The sequence below is a fragment of the Rhipicephalus microplus genome, unplaced genomic scaffold (genome assembly GCF_043290135.1).
Source record: "Rhipicephalus microplus isolate Deutch F79 unplaced genomic scaffold, USDA_Rmic scaffold_14, whole genome shotgun sequence".
NCBI classification, from domain to species: domain Eukaryota; kingdom Metazoa; phylum Arthropoda; class Arachnida; order Ixodida; family Ixodidae; genus Rhipicephalus; species Rhipicephalus microplus.
Window position 1 is genome coordinate 37,381,140 of NW_027464587.1, and position 18,255 is coordinate 37,399,394.

The following is an 18,255-nucleotide window of genomic DNA, read 5'->3' on the forward strand; positions in this document are numbered from 1 at the left end:
TCTCAGATAAGTGCAAAAATAGGCACAGGTTTCGAAAATGTGAGCTTCAAAAAGTCCATTTTTTTGCGATTTTTTGCCTTCTAAGACCCATGTCCCCCCTTAAGTGCACCCGTGTGACACCGGCATTACATTTTTGCTTCCCTAAAAAAAAAAACAAAAGAACTAAATTGTCTGCCATTTTTTTTTTCTCCCACTCCTACTCCCCAGTGTTACGAATATCCCAACTTTCAAGATTGCGAGCTTGGCAGATTCATATTTGAATTCGCAGAGTCTGTAAAGTGATTTGAGAGGCGCAGCAAAGGCTAATATGGACTTCACTGTTTGCTCAGTGGGGCGCTTTCAAGTACTACTTTCATTGAAGTAGCAGTTCACACTGCACAATTTAGGTGATGCTGAATGGTTTATACATATCTTTTTTTTTTTTTTCAAAATCTCAGCAGTCTTATTTAGACTACTCCAAATTCGGTATTTCATGTAAAAAAAAAAAGTAGGATTTTTTTTTGTAGCCTGCTCCAAATTTAGATTTTAGTGTTCTAAAAGTAACATATATCTGTTTCGAAAATTGCTCGAAGTTGTATTTTGGCTGTTGCACCCCTGTGTGAAGCAAGCAAGCTATCATAGAAGCATCAAAACAAACCGTTGATAACAAGATTGATGACAAAATACGGCCGCCGCCTCGCTGTCCACATGAGAAGTTACTGTAGAAAAATTAGCCTATGTCTTACATTTCTTGAGTTACGGGCGGATAACAAGCACGAAGAGCTAATTGCAAATAAAGCGAGAATCGGGGGTGCTACCTGTTGCGGAAATTGTCACAACTTTTTCTGGGCGATGAACGATTTTTGGTTGCCTGGTTTTCCAGAAACCAGCTACGTGATGCATGAATAGCAAATCCCGCCGTAGTCGCTCGAAAATTGCATGCGCATGGTTGCGTTTTAAAGGTTTCCTATTTGCAGCGATCCTCAGTTGGTGCAGGCTGTTTTGTGGCCTTTGCTCATTGTATGCTTGTCAGTTGCTATGTCTTCAGCGCGGTGCAAAAGTGCCGCCTCAAATGCGTCATGTGCTGTTCTGCGCGTATGTATTGCATCGCATGTGTGTTCCATTTATGTATGTTATGTATAACTTCGAGTTGCTGGTCACAATAATACCGAGAAATTATCTCGAGACCTGTACGGTACTTCTTTTTTGCAAATAATTGTTTGTACTTCCACCCTGTAACGGCCCACTTCTGGGCTAACAGTATAAATAAATGAAATGAAATGAAATGTCGCTGCACTCGCACCATTCCTGAACTCGCTGTGGTGCATACATAATTAAAGAGACGGGGAACGTGCCACTACACATAAAAAGAAAAACAGTACAGTGCGCCGCACTCAGCGAAAGGGGGGGAACGGGATAGGAGCGAGCCAGGGGGGCTGAGAGGGTTGGCATAAAAATAAAAAATGGAAGAGATTTAACAGGCAAGAAGGCGCCAGATGTCAGTTAGTGAGACTGCAGCGGATGAATATAGGAGGTGCGTTTTTACGCGGCGAAAAAAGAAGTCCTAATTGTGTCGACTGAATTTGGATGTGTGTTTATTATGCGAGTGTGTTCATTACGTGAGTAAATACGATACAAGTAATGACGTACTTGTGTGTCATTGACCATCTTGTAGTTATTTGCAGGAGATGTACGCAATGGTCCACTGTTTAAGGGAAGCATCTGTGTGTGTGGTGGCTGCTCGGTGCCATCGCCAGCCAGCAAGAGTTTCGCACAGGCGCAGTGTGCCTGTGAACGGTGCTCTTTCGTCATCTGCTTTCGAGTTATAAATTGTCGCAAAGCAAACAGTTCACGGAATGAAAAAGCACTGTGCCTCCAGGAGACTCATTGCAGCTGCTTATGAGGGGTGGCACCGAGTGGCTGGCATGTACATCAATATTCCCTTTAACAGTGGACTGCTGTGTACAGTTGTGTCCTTGACCCTGAAAAGGTTAAGTTATCGACTTCAACATTTTTTGGCGAGCCCCTGTCAATGAGATCACATGTCACGTGTGATCGGTCAATGCATTCAATTGATAAGTAAATAAACCTCATTCACACTGTGCCTTTGTAGCAACAGTAATGGCATGAAGACATAATCCCATACGCTGTGAATGACACTCCATGTGCCAGTCGACAGTGCCCCAATGAGGGGATGACACATGCAGCTGCGGCAGAAACGTCGCTCGGCATCGTCAAACGTGGTAATATTTTTCATGCAGGCAAACTTGCTGCACTCGATCTCGCTGCCGATGCACTAATCGAAGCAACAGTTTTTACCGGCTCCCGCTCCTTCAGACTCTCCTACCACACCCGAACTGCTTGTGAAGGATGTCCGAGGACCAGTAGTTGCCTCTTTTATCATGCAAAAGCTCGAAGCAGTGCAGGCTCTTGGCTGTGATCTAATAATTTGTGGATCTTAGCACATGTCAGAATCTGCTGCAACGAGGCAGCGGACGAGCTCGCAAAGGCAGCATGCTCATCTGACATGCCGACACAACAGCTGTCAGCACTTTCGACATAGCATGAGGTTGAATCAGTGGCTCTGCAAGCTCTGGCCACCCGGATCCTCGAGTTGCGGCCGGCAAGCCACCATGCCTCTTCCCGAAAATTGCCTTGACGGAGAAGGAGCATGCCTTCCATCTCTGCATCGGCTAAGAAGTGTGTACATTGTCTATCGGGTGAGGGCAGCTCGCTCTGCTCACATTGCATGGAATCTGAGATGCTGGGGCACGTTTTCTCGTGCTATGCGAAGTACTATTCTGATGACTGCCAAATTCTTATCCAAGGCTACCGCCAGCAAGAACTCGCCACCAACAGCTACCATTTCTCTAGTGCACTTGCATACATCGTGAAGCGTGCCCTCAGAGCGCTGACCTCATTCTTCGAGGCCACGGCTCTCTTCAAGTGCCTTTAATCAAAAGGAACTCTTGCCTGCTAACCTTTTGGCGGATTTTCTGGCGGGCAGCAAAGGGGGAGGGGCTCTGGTGAGAAAAAAAACGAACACAAAAAGGTGCTTGTTTGCCGAAGCTTTGTATGACTGCATCTCTATGTACCAGCACTAGACACAGACCCCACCAGCTCATCCAAGGTTTGCTTTGATTTACCCATTGGTCTCTGCGCTTTATTTCTTGTGTTTGAAACCAACATTTTCTGCACTGAAAACTGCATATCGTTGGGCACTTTTCGTAGTGCTGCGCAGTGACGTCAGTTCTCCACATGGCCCCTTTGGCCATGTATTATTTGGACTGTATAGGATGTCTGAAATGTGTCAAACTCACAAATTTAATTTTAAAGCAGCTGATTTTACAGCCCAGGACAAGTTGTTTTGGGGGACATTTAGTAATTATTAATAACAGATAAATAACTCTCTTATTATTTTGCCCTCAGTGAGCTTCAAAAAGTCAAATGTTAGGCGTGAATGGCATGCCCAATTTCTTTCATGGTTGTTCTTTTTTAGAGCAAATAAAAGTGATACTCTTGACATTAGTCCTGGAGTCTGCCTTGTGAAACGATCACTAAACATGGTTGTGGTGCCAGCAAAGTGAACCTCTGCAGCAACACGCAGCACTGTGAAGCAGGGTGTCTGGAAAACTTGGAAATCCAGGAAAAGGCAGGGAATTTGGACCCTTCTGGAGAAGTCATGGAAAAGTCAGGAAATTTCTGAAAAACCTAGCCAGGTCATGGAAACTGACAGCATTTATGTGCGACCATCACAAAAATAAGCATTAGCATTGATCAAAGCTTAAAAAGTCTCTCTCAGCTTCAACTACAGTGAGCTGCTTGAAGGCTTGTAAAAAAAAAAGCAGTGCATCACTGTTGCTTCTTAGTGTAAGTGGGAAAGGATACACCAACCTATAGAAGACGAAGTTTACTGACATTTCATTACCTGTTATGGGAGGGAGTCTTGTTCACAATAAAAGCCATAAGAAAGGCACAGCGTACCTGAGTACGCATAAATATGGGATGTAAACAGCGAGAGTACATTGTAAGAAGGTTCCCATCACTCCTGTTCAGCGTGTATACAGTTGTCTGTATTTGGATACATGGTGCAGGCATGATGCAAGCTCCTTTTAAGTGCGAAGCATTTTATAGTAGCACATACTAGCAAATCCAGCATTGGCGGTGGTGTCTACACCCCTACTGTGCATGCTCGTGTCTTGTGGCAACTGTCGCTCCCCCCCCACTCTCTCGCCTCGAAAGACTGACGTAGGCAGCATCTGCTAGTGAAAATGGACTGCTCGCGCTGCACAACCGTTCACTGAAGACCCCGTACATGTAGGCACTGGATCGGGCATTCGGAAATGAGTCAAAAGCGTCCTTATTTCGCTTTCACTTGGCTCGACACTTTGCTTGCTTCGAGTAGATGCGATGGAAGCAACAGTACCTTCAACTAGTAGTGGGGCACGACCCAATAGTGTCCCACTACTTGTCAATGTCCAACAGTGTCTCACAACGCTTTTCCTTCATTCAATAGATACAAATTAGAAAGACAAAGTAACAATTAAGCATTCCTAAACCTTACTACATTATGCAATATTCGCGGGATACACCCACCACTCCAAGAAGCACTTACTTAAATCCCCTCCTCTCCCCCCCCACTCACGGTGGGAGGATGCAGGTGTTTTCTTTGTCCAGAATACGCGAGCTTTACAAGTGTATTTGGTGTATTTGGTGATTTCGCATGTTCAGCGACGGCAGTCGAGGCCACGCATCGTTTCGTGATGTCATATTTGTGTTGTTTACCTTTTCTTGGAATCACCAGTTTCACCGATGTACTGGTTTTCAAATTGTGGCAGCCTATGGCATAAACAAGACCAAGGAAACTTTTGCTCGGCAACTTGTCCTTCACCTTGGCTCAAGCATTCTTTAGCTTCCATGTTGTCACATTCACTATTTTGATGTCTGTTGCTTTTACATATCGCATTGCATATCTGACTTTCGAAGTACAACTTTACCCACATCTGTAAGTTTATGCATGTTTTATCTATGCCACGATTTCAGCTTGGCTTGACGGCCATGTGGCTTGTCTAGGCTACAACAGCCATCAGCAGAAGCTTGCTGGGCTACTCATGTCTTTTGACAACAAGAATAACAACAACAACAACAACAACAATAATAATAATAATAATAATTATTATTATTATTATTATTATTATTATTATTATTATTATTATTATTATTATTATTATTCGTGATGCAACAGCAAACATTCTCAGCTACACACTTATTGCTGGTAGCTTGTGTTTCAAGGGTAGCACTTGGGTAACTTCAGGTAAATTTTTCATTTCAATTTCGTGAGATTGTGTAAACAAATCTGCAATCATTTTTTCGTGTGACATCCACAGCAGAGTACGTAAATCAAGGTAACATGCCGACATTCGTGATACATCTGTGAAATCAAGGAAGCCGTTGCACTTTGACAGATTCCATCTTGCCACCACATATTCAAACTTCAGCACTTTGAAAGGGCCCTGCAACACTTTTTGAACATAGTCAGAAAATGCTGCCGATTGGTAGTAGAGGCTCCCGACAACACGCGAGCCAAATAATATGGCACAGCGTGCGGCCTGGAATTCACAATAAATTATCAAAATCAGCTGAAATTTGCTATCTCTTCTCTCGACAAATCGCGTTGTATGTCCGAAAATCACACGTCAACAACCCATTTATCAACTATTGGCTGATTCGAACATGGCGGGCTCGCTCGTTAGAGATCGACGGGGGTGGCCGCTATTTGTCCATGCATGCACATGCAATCGCACTCAAAAAGCCACGCATTCGAAGAAAAAAAAAAAGAAAAAAAGTGTTCAAGGTCGCCAAGCACGTGTGACGTTTTTCTGTGGCCCTGCCATTCCTCCCTGCTTAGCTTCCAGCACTTTTGTCAAGACAAGAGAAGAGAGAACGCAATTGCAGCATGCGACAAACTTTTGTAATTCCACTCGCACTGGACGGATTCTTAAAATTTTCGCATCGTTGAATTCGGGGGGCTATAACTCTTCCAGTGAATTCATTCCATGGTTACTTGAAAAAGTGTTTCAGGGCCCCTTTAGACGCTGTCCCCAGCTTTCATCAAGGCAGCGCCCAGTTCATGGAAACAGTAGGGCGTCTTGGCGCTGCTCCTTATCTCCACAAAAGGAGGCGGCTGCCTTTGTTCCAGTCTGGCGGCCGCGGTAAAAGGGTGGCCCGCCAAACGCAACAGCACTCAGAACATTCTGAGTGCACATAGTAAATATGTTTACTTTTATGGACTGCCTGTTTTTTTTTCCACTCAGGGGTTTGTTTACAGTGCACAGAGTTTTCCATGCAGACGTGGCGGTCATGGAATTTGCTTTTAATCATCATGGAAAACCTGGAACAGTCGGGGAACTCAGAACTATATAATTGGTAGACACCCTGTGAAGTTAAATGATGACTACTTGTTCATTCAGCAAGCCTGCACAGAAGTGCACAAAGTGTGTCAAGCCATTTTACAAAACACGCAGTGCATAATGTGCCTCCATAGTTTATGTGTACAACGGTGCGCAGTGCACATTGCCATTGAAGGGAATATTTTAAAAAATAAATTTTACCTTTGCCTTTTTTGAAGCTATTTTACGACACATAGGTTGAAGTAGCTAAATAAAAAAAAGAATCCATATTTTTATGTAGCTTTTGGCCAAAAACTTGTTAGCAAAAAGATTAAAATCTCAAAATGACAAGATAGGAAATATATGCCTACTTCATGACAGTTCGCACGGAAACCCACCTTTTCTGTGCATTTATTCATTTTCGGTGCTCAGTGTGCTTCTTGCTAGCATTAATGAACTGCATAGATTCCCTGATTCTCATTTCTATCTTTTGGTCTTCAAATGTTTCAAGTTTCAATAATGAGTCTGATGCACTGTGAAATGTTTTTATCCCTGCTAAGGAATAAAGTGCTTTAACCATGTTTTTATTGATTCTTTATTGCAGTGTCATTGCTGTTTCAACTAAGTTCTAAATACTCTTGTCTTCACTCTCTTTGGCAACACTGAAAGCCTATTTGATTTTTGTTGCCATACTTTTGTTACCTTTGGCTTTTACAAGTAAGAGCTGTGATTTCCTTGTGAGAATATTCTTTACATGATTATTAAAAAGCGTCGTTTCTTTCTTACAGTTTATGTAATTGTCCATATGGATGAGTTCATTGATGAACTTCTGCGAGAGGAGCGTGTGGCGGACATCATCCTTCCTCGAATTCAGGTGAGGATGCAAATATTTCAGATTGTGTGGATTCTAAAGGATGCAGCCCTGTGTTCTCATGGCACCTGTGTAACATGCGGACATTTGCCTTTGACCCTTTCCTGCACTTCGGTATGAAAAGGGGAACCCTGATGTATTGAACAGAGGTGTTGCTGAATTGCACAATTTCAACCCTCGTTATAATCAGTGGATTCTGCAAATGAGGACAACTGGTGTGCATAAGTACTTTCTTTCACGTCCTCAGTTCTGAGCGGATACTTACCGTTGCAAAATTAATCTAAGTTGTCACAATGCCGATATTTTTGACGCATTAAAGGAATGTATGCCACAATACTATAGCACCTATTTATATTCGCTAGTGCAGCTGCTTGTCGTCGGATGGGAAGAGTCCAGAGATGAATTCAGTGCTAATGCTTCATGTTGTGGCACTTTAGTTTTCAGTGATATTGTAGCTGCAGAGCAGGCAATTCACGACACTGCTAGCACATCTTCGCTATGTGCATGTAGCGACTACTCTTAAGCAGGCAAGCTCAAAGGCTCGTGCTATAATAAATATATTATTTTGTTAAAATATTATTTCTTGATTGCTGCATGCAGTAAAACTGTGCCCATATGCATGTCCAGGCAAGATCTGTTCAGGCATGTCCAGGCAAAGCCAAAGAGGCTGCATTTTTTTTTCGCGTACCAAACATGGAGCTTCCGCTACACCACGCATCATGAATGTATGGTGGTTTCGCATGTGAAGCTCTTAGCTGTTTTGTAAGTTTCATGTAGTAATCACAGCACACATGTTCAGAAAAAAAAAAAGACGTTTATAGAGCATGTGCCACCAGATGAACCAAACATTACACAGTTATGCCGCTATCATATGCACACATTTTCAAATGATACACATCTAGAGAAGGCCTCACAGATGCACGAGCCCTACATTCCACTGCGGTTTGCATTCGTGACAAGTTATTGTCGTGAGGCCGCCGAGGCAGACATTCAGAAGGATCAGCTGATGATTTCAGTCGCTTCCTTGGAGGTTTTCTTATCTGCGGTTCTGCATACAAAAAAAAAAAAAAGAATTGTAGCTTCACCAACAAATATTCTTTCCAAGAATAGCTTAAAAGGATTAATTATTTTTCACTACCCAAGATGCCAAGTGCATCATTCACAAACTGTTACGTATTTCTAAAGCATAACCTAACCTGCTCGTTTCCTCTACGCTGATCAAAACTGTGCAGCTCGTTCAAATGATGGCACACGTGTGCAGGGTTTTGACGAGGCGAGATGTAACGGTGGCCATAAACTGGGGCTTGACAGAAGCAAAATCTTAAGAAATGTCATATAACAACCCCAGCAATGTTAGTGCTACTGCAGCACGCTGTTGCAAGCTCAACTTCATTTCTTTAATGAATGCCTCAATCGTTCTCATAAAAATAATGAAAGCATGCACACAAATTAGATATTCTCATTTTATTACCTATTGCTCCAGAAGTAGTCAGTGTTGACAAAGTGTGCGCTGCACTCTTTCATTGGCGACGTGAGTGTCTATGCAAATTTCAACGTCACGATCCATTCTTTTTTTTTTTTTTCTCGCTGCATCCCTTGGCAAGGCGTGGAGGCTGACTCTTGTCGATGCTCTCCTTGTACAATGCGGCACGCAGCACGTACGATTGCTTTTGAAGCCTTTAAATTTGGGATAATAACGACTCGAAGAAGCAAAAAAGCAAATGCATCCTTGGAGTGCCACTGTCTCGTCGGTACTTAAAAATTAAGCTGGTGGCCGGGGGGGCGGCATGACAGTCTACGGAACTTGCGAATTCGCTGAGCGTCTGCTCTTTGTGGCTTCCGCAGTTTTCAAACATCGCACTTGCTGGACCCACATGCCTTGCAGGGTCCCTGTTATAGCAAAGTTGTATGTCCTACGTAGACAGGGCTCTCGGTTAGGTTTCAGTACTGCAATTTCTTGCTAATTGTAAATTCTTTTTGAATTTATTGAGCAATTTAGCTATTGGGCGCTTGACAGGAGTGTGTGGGAACATAACGGCACCATTACCCTGACATAGTGCGAAAATGGTGGCCTTTAAAATCGGTCTATAAAGCTGGTGCGTGGGGATGCAACCCCTGAAAGTGTGCAGGTCACATGCTGGCCTGTTTTCCAATAATTGATGCTCTCTCTTGTAGGCTTGTTGGCAGTCAGTGATTTCTGACATGGCAATCTGGTCTTTATTCTTGGCATGTAAAAGGAAATTATCAGGAAAGAGCATTGTGCAACATGGCACATTCGCGACAGGCTGTATTTTTAACTTGGGTAAAACTAGTTATTCTTTATACTGAATCATTTTTTATCATGGTCGCGAATTAACATCATAGCATAGGGAAATCTACGGGTACACCAGCTTAAAAAAGAGCCAGAACACTTGATATATCAAACATTGGGCAGGAGCTATTGCTCTGAGAAATTGGCTTTCCCTCATGGAATGGGCATTCTAGAAAACACTTCGATGCGCACTCAGTGGACAAGAAAATAGAAAGCAAGAAGACAAACAGCCGCACCTGTTCGTCTTCTTGCCTTCCGTTCTCCCGTCCACTCTGTGTATGCCAAAATGTTTCTAAGAATGTCCTCAAACCAACGCGCTCAGCTTCCCATATTATTACATGGCATGGGCATTTGAAAGACTGAGCGGTGGGATTAGGATGACGCCAGTGGAGCTTGTGGGACTATCATATGTCATCAAGTTCTGCTCCTAATTTTGTCGTTTCATCACTGGCATGTCCTGCAGAGTCTTGCCGTTTGCTCCTCCGCCTGCTCGTTGATGCAGTGGACGCAGTGAAACTATAGAACCTGTTGTTTTCTGCAAAGCTGGCAATAATCATTGCATCATTGCAGTCAATCTTGGGGAGAAGATGCCTTTTACTGCCATTGCATACAGCATCCCAAGTAGCATGTTAAGTATTATGTAAAAAAAGAAAGCGAACTTTAAGGCTCGTTTACACCGAAGGTGGCACAGCTCAAGCGGGAAAGTAGGAAAACCTCCTCTCACGGCTGAAGAAGGACAGGGGAAATAGGCACCCAGTAACGCTCAGGTGACCGATCACAACACGTGTGCTAAAGTACAAGATGCCCTGCCTTTTCAGCCACGTGGGCAGCCATAGGAGGCATGCAGGGTGAACAGGTGTGCGCACTCGCCACCTTGCCTCTTTGGAAAGCCTGCTTGCCTGCTGTGCCACTACTACTACGTGTTCGGTGTGAAAGAGCCTCCTAAGGCAGACTAGGTGCTTCTGGTGCTCACTCACAGCTTCATGTGGTACACACAGCTTCATGGGACAATTATTACGCATCATTTATATTGGTGCTGTATTTCCTCGCTTGTAGCCCATGCCTGAATATACAACCATGCATCCCCAACTGCAAGCAGCAGAAAAACACAACACACAAAAGAAAGATAACATACACTCATATCTCTAATAATTCTGCTACAATTATGAAAGACACTGATATAAGAGACAAATGGGTATAAGAGAAACCAGTGTGCCTACAGTTAAATATGGGTTGATAGATAAATGCATACATGCTACCCTGCCTATAAAATCGTCTCACGTAAAAGAAAAGAATTTCTGCCCAAAGCATGCCCATAATAAAGGGGTTCAACTCTATATCTAAAAATTTCTCATAATGCTTATTCCTAACACTCTATCTATTGCAAAACCACTTCTTATTGAATTTGTTAGAACTGATATTTTTTTATATGTGTGTGTTATATTGATGTTAGAGTATATTGCCGTGCATCTTGCATACATAAAGATGAAGCAGTGCCTTGAAGCCAACTTGGTCACTACAATTAGCATCGCTAATAAAAAATAATTAAAAGTAGTATGCAAACTTATTCATTTTTAAACTAATTTAAATTTTTTAATAAGCTAAATATATTTGGGGTCAACTGTCAATAAAAAAAGGCACGCATGCTGCAGGTGTATCACAAATTTCTGCAACTCTCTCTTTAGCTACTTTGGTCCTTTTTTTTATGCCATATCAGTGATGGAAGTGACATTCCTCAATTCTTTGTGAGCTTCAGCGTAAAACACTTTTGGTGGAAAAAAAGAAGGACACTTTTTTATACTTCAACAAGAGTTCTGATCTTTCTTTTTAATCGGCCGATCTTGTGCATGAGATTTTTGTGCCGCAGAGCCTGCACTCTTTATTTTGATTCACTGTAAGGTGGCTCTGGCAGCCATTCACAAGCAAAGAAGAAGGCACTCGAATTTCTGCCTGCATGCCAGCATCTAATTGACTGACTATCAAAGCACTTAAAAATGAGTTAATTCAGCATGTCTATGATTGTGTATCACTTATCTGGTATCAAAATAACTATAATGTTATGTATGCGACGGATACAGTAGATGTCGCATAGATCGAGAAACTCACTCAGACTCGGATCAAGCTTTGAGTCTGACTCTGAAAGAGGCAGGGTGAGTAATCTATTGGCGAGTGTAAATACGAGTGAGCGCAGATGAGAAAAATTTGAGTGAGTCGAGTGAGCCCAAATTCCAAAATGTATTTCTTCAGCGAGTCTCAATAAGCTGTACACTTTCTTGCTGATCTATGGTTCTACCTACTCAACTTCAACATCACACTTAAAGGGGGATGGAGTACAAACTCAACCGAAAATGTGATTTTTATGTTTTCATAGCATGGTATTCCAGTATTACTGACAAGTGCTTTCACGAAGTGACACGTTTTTACATACAGTGGAAAGCATTTGAAATCGGCCCCTGATGCGCCTTATCCCGTGTCCGCACCACAGAAGCTCAAACTTTAAATGGTGTTTTCTCCAAACACTACTTTTTGTCAGAAAAAGAACATTTTCTCTGTAACGACTGCAGCTATCAAGTGCAAACTTTTGTGAATTCTTTAGCATGTGTCTATTCTGAAGCAAAATAATAGTGTTGCAACCGGAATTGTATTTTTGCAATGTTTTTCCTTAAGGCAAGTCCTAAAATTCTACTAATCGAACATCGCAATTTTTGACTAGAGAATGGCCATGGCTGCAAAGATAATTTTGGTTCAGAAGAATATATGTAATAACCAGGGAAGATTTCAAATTTTGCGTGCAGAATATTTTTTCACAAATGTTCCTTTCAAAAATGAAAATAACAAAATGATACATTTTAATAATTTTACAATGGCTTTGTATTTTATTGCCAAATTTCCAAAACACCTAGTAAGATGTCAATTAAAGCTACTAATAAACTCAGAATCGTGAGCTGTACTAATCGCGTAAGTGTTATTGACTGTTTGGTGTATTCTTTGTGGTTCTAGTTCAGTTTTTTTTTTTAATAAAGTGTACTCCTTGCATGCAAAACTTCATCATTATATTTATTTTCATGTTAAATGTGTTTACATAATCCTGTAGTTATTTTGTTGTTCATTTGTATTTCTGCCCCTCCCCTCCATAAAGCACAAATGTACCCTAAGGGTTTTACAATTAAATAAATAAACAAAAACATTTTTGAGTTTGCTTTAGAAATAACTAAGCGATAGGCAGTAGTATAGTAGCTGCACTCTGCTGTCCATCCCCCCTTAACTCTTTTGTTACCACGCCTATTCAGACCGATCACCGGTGATAGACGCTTTGGATCGTCGATTTCGACATGTTTATTACGTTTCTCATTCACCCAGTAGTTAGTCCAGCCACTCAACTTTCAGAATCAATTTGAATTTGGTTGTTTTATGCAAGATAGTGATTTTTGACAGATCTTTACGTGAACCAATGTGCGTATGTTGTGGGGGAAATGCACTTGGCTGGTGAACTTGGCAAAAGTCCATGCCAGTCATGGTTCTGTAATCAAAAGAACCTTTGCAAGTCAAATATCAAATTAAGGTGTCATCTTCACAATCTGACAGTGCTGAGCAGTAATAATTACCAGAACTTTAAGCCAGCTATTCAGCAGATAGCTGTTGCTAGGAGTAAGGGAAAGTTTATTCCACAAAAAATACTTCCGAAGTAATACTGCACTAAGGAATACTGTCTGTGTCTCAGTGTACATTGGAAATAAGTTATTATGTAATATTTCCGAAGGTACGCCGCATGTCTGAAGTGTGGAGGTGGCCTTCTCAGTCAGTTTTAAGCAGCTTTGATTTCGCTTGTATTGTTATATCATACAGAGGGCTGCTACTGATGTCACTAGTCGCTCCTATTTGCTCCTACTAGTGCACATGGGTGCACACGTGCGCTGAAAAAAAGATGCGCCGCTCAAAACTTTCACGCAACCGCACCTGAATTGAGTGAAGACGAGCTTAGAGTCCAAGGATGACAGCACCTCAGCTTCAAGTTTGATGGCGAGGATGTTTTGCGTCAGCCTGAGATATTCCCAGCTGTAATGGGTTAGTTTTGTTTACGGTCTCAAGTTGTCTCATCAACTGCAAGTGTGTAGCTGCTGACATTTGTGCACACTTTTACAGCTACTGACTTATGAAAAATGGCCATTTTTTTTAGATAACGAAATAGTTCAGCCCACGTTGATACTCATCCCGACTAACACATACTTCAAAACACCAGTGTTATTATGCCAGCTGAATATATATATTGATCACAAGCATGAGTTACTTAGGAGGAAGTGTCATGACCTACCTGCCACCTTAAAAACTCTTTCTCGAGAACTTGTGATAAAAATATTTTATGTGAGTGCTTACTGGATTGCAACCACTGATATCTCATATTTGAAGGTATGAGATCAAAAGGTGCCAAGTAGAGCTCCAAATATATGAGATATTCGTTTTAAGGAGCAGTGTCATCAAGTTCAAATAAGCCAGTTGTATGCTAACGTACTCAGGAGTCGGCTTACTCAGACTTAATTAGAGCTGTGAGTCTGAGTAGGAGTGAGTCCCAAAGGCAGAAAATATTTCATGAGTGAATCTGAGTTAGTTCCACATGTTTTGCTTTTTTTTGTCCAGCTTGCATGTTTGTGTGTGCCAGAAACTATCAACATCAATTTTTCACTAATGTTACTGCTTCAAAGCGATATGGCATTGCAGCTTTCGGCAAAGCACACCAAGTCTTTATAGCAGATCAATTCATGCAATTGCAACGGGCAGTGACAATTATATCCGTGATAACGAGCTGAATTCGTGAACCGGCAACATCTGTTTTCATGTGGCCGTCACATTGCAGCAGGACATTTCATGTGCTCTGAAAGATGGCCAGAACAGTCTCTTGGTGTAGGATTGGAGCAACTTATACAGCTTGCACAGGTTTCAGCAGTCATATGATATCTCTCGCACTTGCTTGGTCATCGCAGCTGTGGGAAATGCTAGACAGCTGCCGAGCATAAACCGCAAACTCGTAAATTTGCGTGTTTATGTGTGCTTTAGTGGGCTGTCAATACTCGCCAATTATTCAGTTAATAAAAATCAACATAGTCTTCAAGATTCTAGTCCGCTGCGATGGAAAGGTGGTTATGGTGCTTGTCAACTGACCTGAAGGTGCTAGGTTTGATTTCCATCGTGGCGGCCACATTCCGGTGGAGGCGAAATGGTAGGCTTGGGTGTTCTGTGCAATGTCAGTGCACGTTGAAGAACACCAGTTGGTCATAATTTCCAGGGCCCTCAACTACAGTGTCTTTTAGAATCATATAGTTAATTTGGGACATAAAATGCCAGATATTGTTATTCACGATTCTGGGGTGTTGTAGCTGATGTTTCTATTGTTGGTGGTGGTGGCTAGCTAGTGTGTGACACACTACTTCTCGCTTCGTCGAGAAAGTTACCACCATTGCAAGAGCTAGCTATAGCATTGTGTAGTGGAAGATATCCATGCTAGATTGCATTGTCATGCGATTTAAGTAACTGTAATTAATTGACTCCTTAATACATGGAGTTCCATGAAGCTGTGCTGGACCATGTCATGGAATTATTGGAAAAACATTGAAGGATCAAACAATTTAAATCAGACAGGTGGAAATTAAAAAACTTTTGTTGTTGTTGTATTTGCAGAATGTAGGTTATAGAAGTCTGAAACTAATGGGTGACAAAAAGCACCGAAAATCATGCAGTACCCACAAGTCATGTGTGGAGAAAGTAAACCAAGACTTTGCCTTGAAACTTTTCATCAGTTCTAAGCTGCGCGAGTCATGTCTTTATTTTTAGAAATAGTTGTGTGTTCTAAAAAATAAAGAACAAAACAAAAACATTTAATGAACCCTGCAGAAGCGGCAAGTGCTGGAGGAAAGCGGCGAGCTGGAGCCACGAGTGAGTGCACTTGAGGACGACCTGGACGATGTTGACTCGGGCGAAGATGAAATCGAAGATGTGCCCAAGGTCAGTTATTTCTCTCCTGATTATTCTTTGTTGGATGCGTCAGCATTTATTTAACGCGAGGCATTCGTTCTTTCTTTCGGATGCAACTGTGTCATCAGCTTCTGACTGTCCTGCTATAATTATTGTCAGCTCTCCAAAAGTTCTCTCTGCATTCAGGAAGTTATTCTTGTTTCGCAATTTTACTAATGTTTCACTTTCAGTTTGTTATTTTTAATGTGCTTAGAGTTGGTTGCAGGTAATATGCTGACAGTGGAGTCAGAATCACACTGCAAAGGGTTCATTGCTCAGCTATAAAAATGTGATGTGGAAAGGCTTGTTGTGTCAATATATACAGGTGAACCCACTTATATATGGGCCTTTCCATAGAAACTGAGTGATTATATGAACACTGGTTACAGAGCTTACTCTTCAGTACTTCTGTTTCATTCAAATTACAGTGTCTATGCATTAAACAATTACAGTCAAGCACGGTTATATCAAATCCACATATATAGAATTTTCAGGTATATCAAATTCAAAAGTTATCCTCTTGAAGTACTTTTGTAAAAGTATAGAAATTCACACGTTTATATTGAAAGGTATTTTTACCCACCTTCTGATATATCGAATGCTGCGTGAGCTGGTAGGTGCACTTCTGCACTATATCCCCCCCCCCCCCCCCCCCCGCGATCTCTGCGACAGCGCGGCTCCATGGTGGCGCGGCACTGTGCGAGACTTGGAAAGCATGTTTTAGCATGCACACTACCCAGCGACCTCCGCCGGGCGGTGCGACGCCTCTGCCAAAATGCCTTCGCCAAAACCAGAAATGCTCGAAAAAAAGGTAGGGGCGAGAGGGCTCAGACTGCACAATTGCAAACTTGCAGAACGGTTTTTTCCCCCCCCGTTTCTCTTTCTCTCTCTCTCATGCTTTCTCTGCGTATCCGTCATCTTGGAGAGAAGGCAGAAAGGAGCCGCCATCCTCCTCTTTTCGCCTTTTCTTTTATTTTTTGTTGCTGTTTTATGAGTTTTGATCAGCCAACCACAGCTCGTGCCTCGTGCTGTTGCCCTCGCAGGTGGCCATTGCCTCACGAGCGCTTTGTTGCTTCCGCTACCGCGTCGCCTACGTGCCGCCGCATGTGCACCATTTGTCTTTTGCGGGCGTGGTGTGCAAAGCGGCTTCGGACTCCTTGAATTGCCAACTTCTTGTGTAGCTATGGCCAGCGTCAAGACGCGCAAGACCCTTGACTTTGCGATGAAGTTGAAGGCTATTCAGCATGTTTAGGCGGTTGAGAAATGTTCGACTGCCGCGGACGACTTCAGGATACCACGGAGCACTCCGAGTACCTTGTTGAAAAACAAAGCAGATATCGCTGCAAAGGTGGCAGAGCCACGAATGGATGGAGCCTGTCATGTGTGTTCTGCCTATGGGAATGTAGAAAAGACACACTATGCCTGGTTTTTAAAAGTGTGCGCGAAGAACATTCTGGTGTATGGCCCGATGCTGATCGCCAAGGCCAAATGGTTTGTCACTGCACTCGGTTAAACAACTTCGCCAATAGCAGGTGGCTTCACAATTTAAGCAGTACATTATCGTTGGCAAAACCAATTTTGGCGAAAGCAAAGCTGTCAGCAGCCAGAACACCCAGCAGTGGATGACGAAGGAGTGGCCAGAAATCTCTGCTATGTTTTCTCCTGTGGATATCTTCAATGCCTGGCGAGACATGAAGGCGGGCACAGTGGTCAACTGCTTCCGCAAGGCAGGCTTCGAGACGGCAGAGCTTGCGGAAACTGGTGAAGACGACAAGCACATAGGCGAGGCGTTTTGCGAGTTCTCGTCCCGCTTTCTGGCAGCAGTTCCACACAAAGTGTCCGCGGACGACTTCATGGAAGCGGGCAGCTCATGTGACGAGGAAGATCGACCAGACGAAGCGCTGGCTACACACGCGTATTTCGCCGCTGATGTGGCGGCAGCGTTCGGCATCATTCGCTGTTGTATCGGTCACATGGAGGAAGCCGGGCTGTCCTACCTGAACATCCTCGATAAGATCAAGACTGGCGTCAACATTTCAAAAACGAAGAAGCAGGTTAAAATTAGCTTTTTTTTTTTCACGCAAATAAATCATTTTGTTGCGGCGTGTGTGCAAAATTAGTTGTCAGTCTTGAGTGCGCCTATTGTAGGTGATGATCCGCTGCAGGTAAGCTCACTGGGCCTCTATTTCTTATTTTTAATTTTTCATATATTGAACTAATTTGCAATTGCCTTTGAGTTCGATATATCCGTGTTTGACTGTATATCTATTAGTACAACAAATAGTAGTATGCGTACTTACTCGACATAACTGCATACATAAATGCATAATGTCACTTGTCAGCTAAATGTAATGTTGGCTGTAATGCAAGTGTTCGAGTTGAAAGTATGGCAATATGACAACTGTTGGAAATTTCAAATGAATTGTTGTTGAAATATGTTCAAGTCTGCATAGTTGTTGAAGATGATGAACTGTTTTCTAGTAATGCCTCTGACATTTCTGACCGAGTCCTTCTCAGAGCTACTCGGCTTCTAATCAGTGTTTTACACTTGTGGCTTGGGGAAGTAACTTACCTATTTGTCCAGCGGCCTGGAGGCGACATGGGGAAAAGGGAAAAATTTTTAGGTACATTTATTTGTCCAAGCACAAGGCAGCAGAAACGAACTTTTGTGGTATTTCACTGGAAGTGGTGAGGTACCC

At 42.6% G+C, this 18,255-nt stretch overlaps 1 protein-coding gene across 1 annotated transcript in view; it reads left to right on the forward strand.

Moving 5' to 3' along the window:
• Prp38 (pre-mRNA processing factor 38) overlaps window positions 1–18,255 on the forward strand; it is a 52,592-nt gene that overhangs the window by 19,252 nt on the left and 15,085 nt on the right. Inside the window, exons 4-5 of the mRNA XM_037431943.2 lie at window positions 7,157–7,242; window positions 15,437–15,547. Coding sequence (XP_037287840.2) covers window positions 7,157–7,242; window positions 15,437–15,547 — 197 coding nt within the window. The remainder of the gene's footprint in view (window positions 1–7,156; window positions 7,243–15,436; window positions 15,548–18,255) is intronic.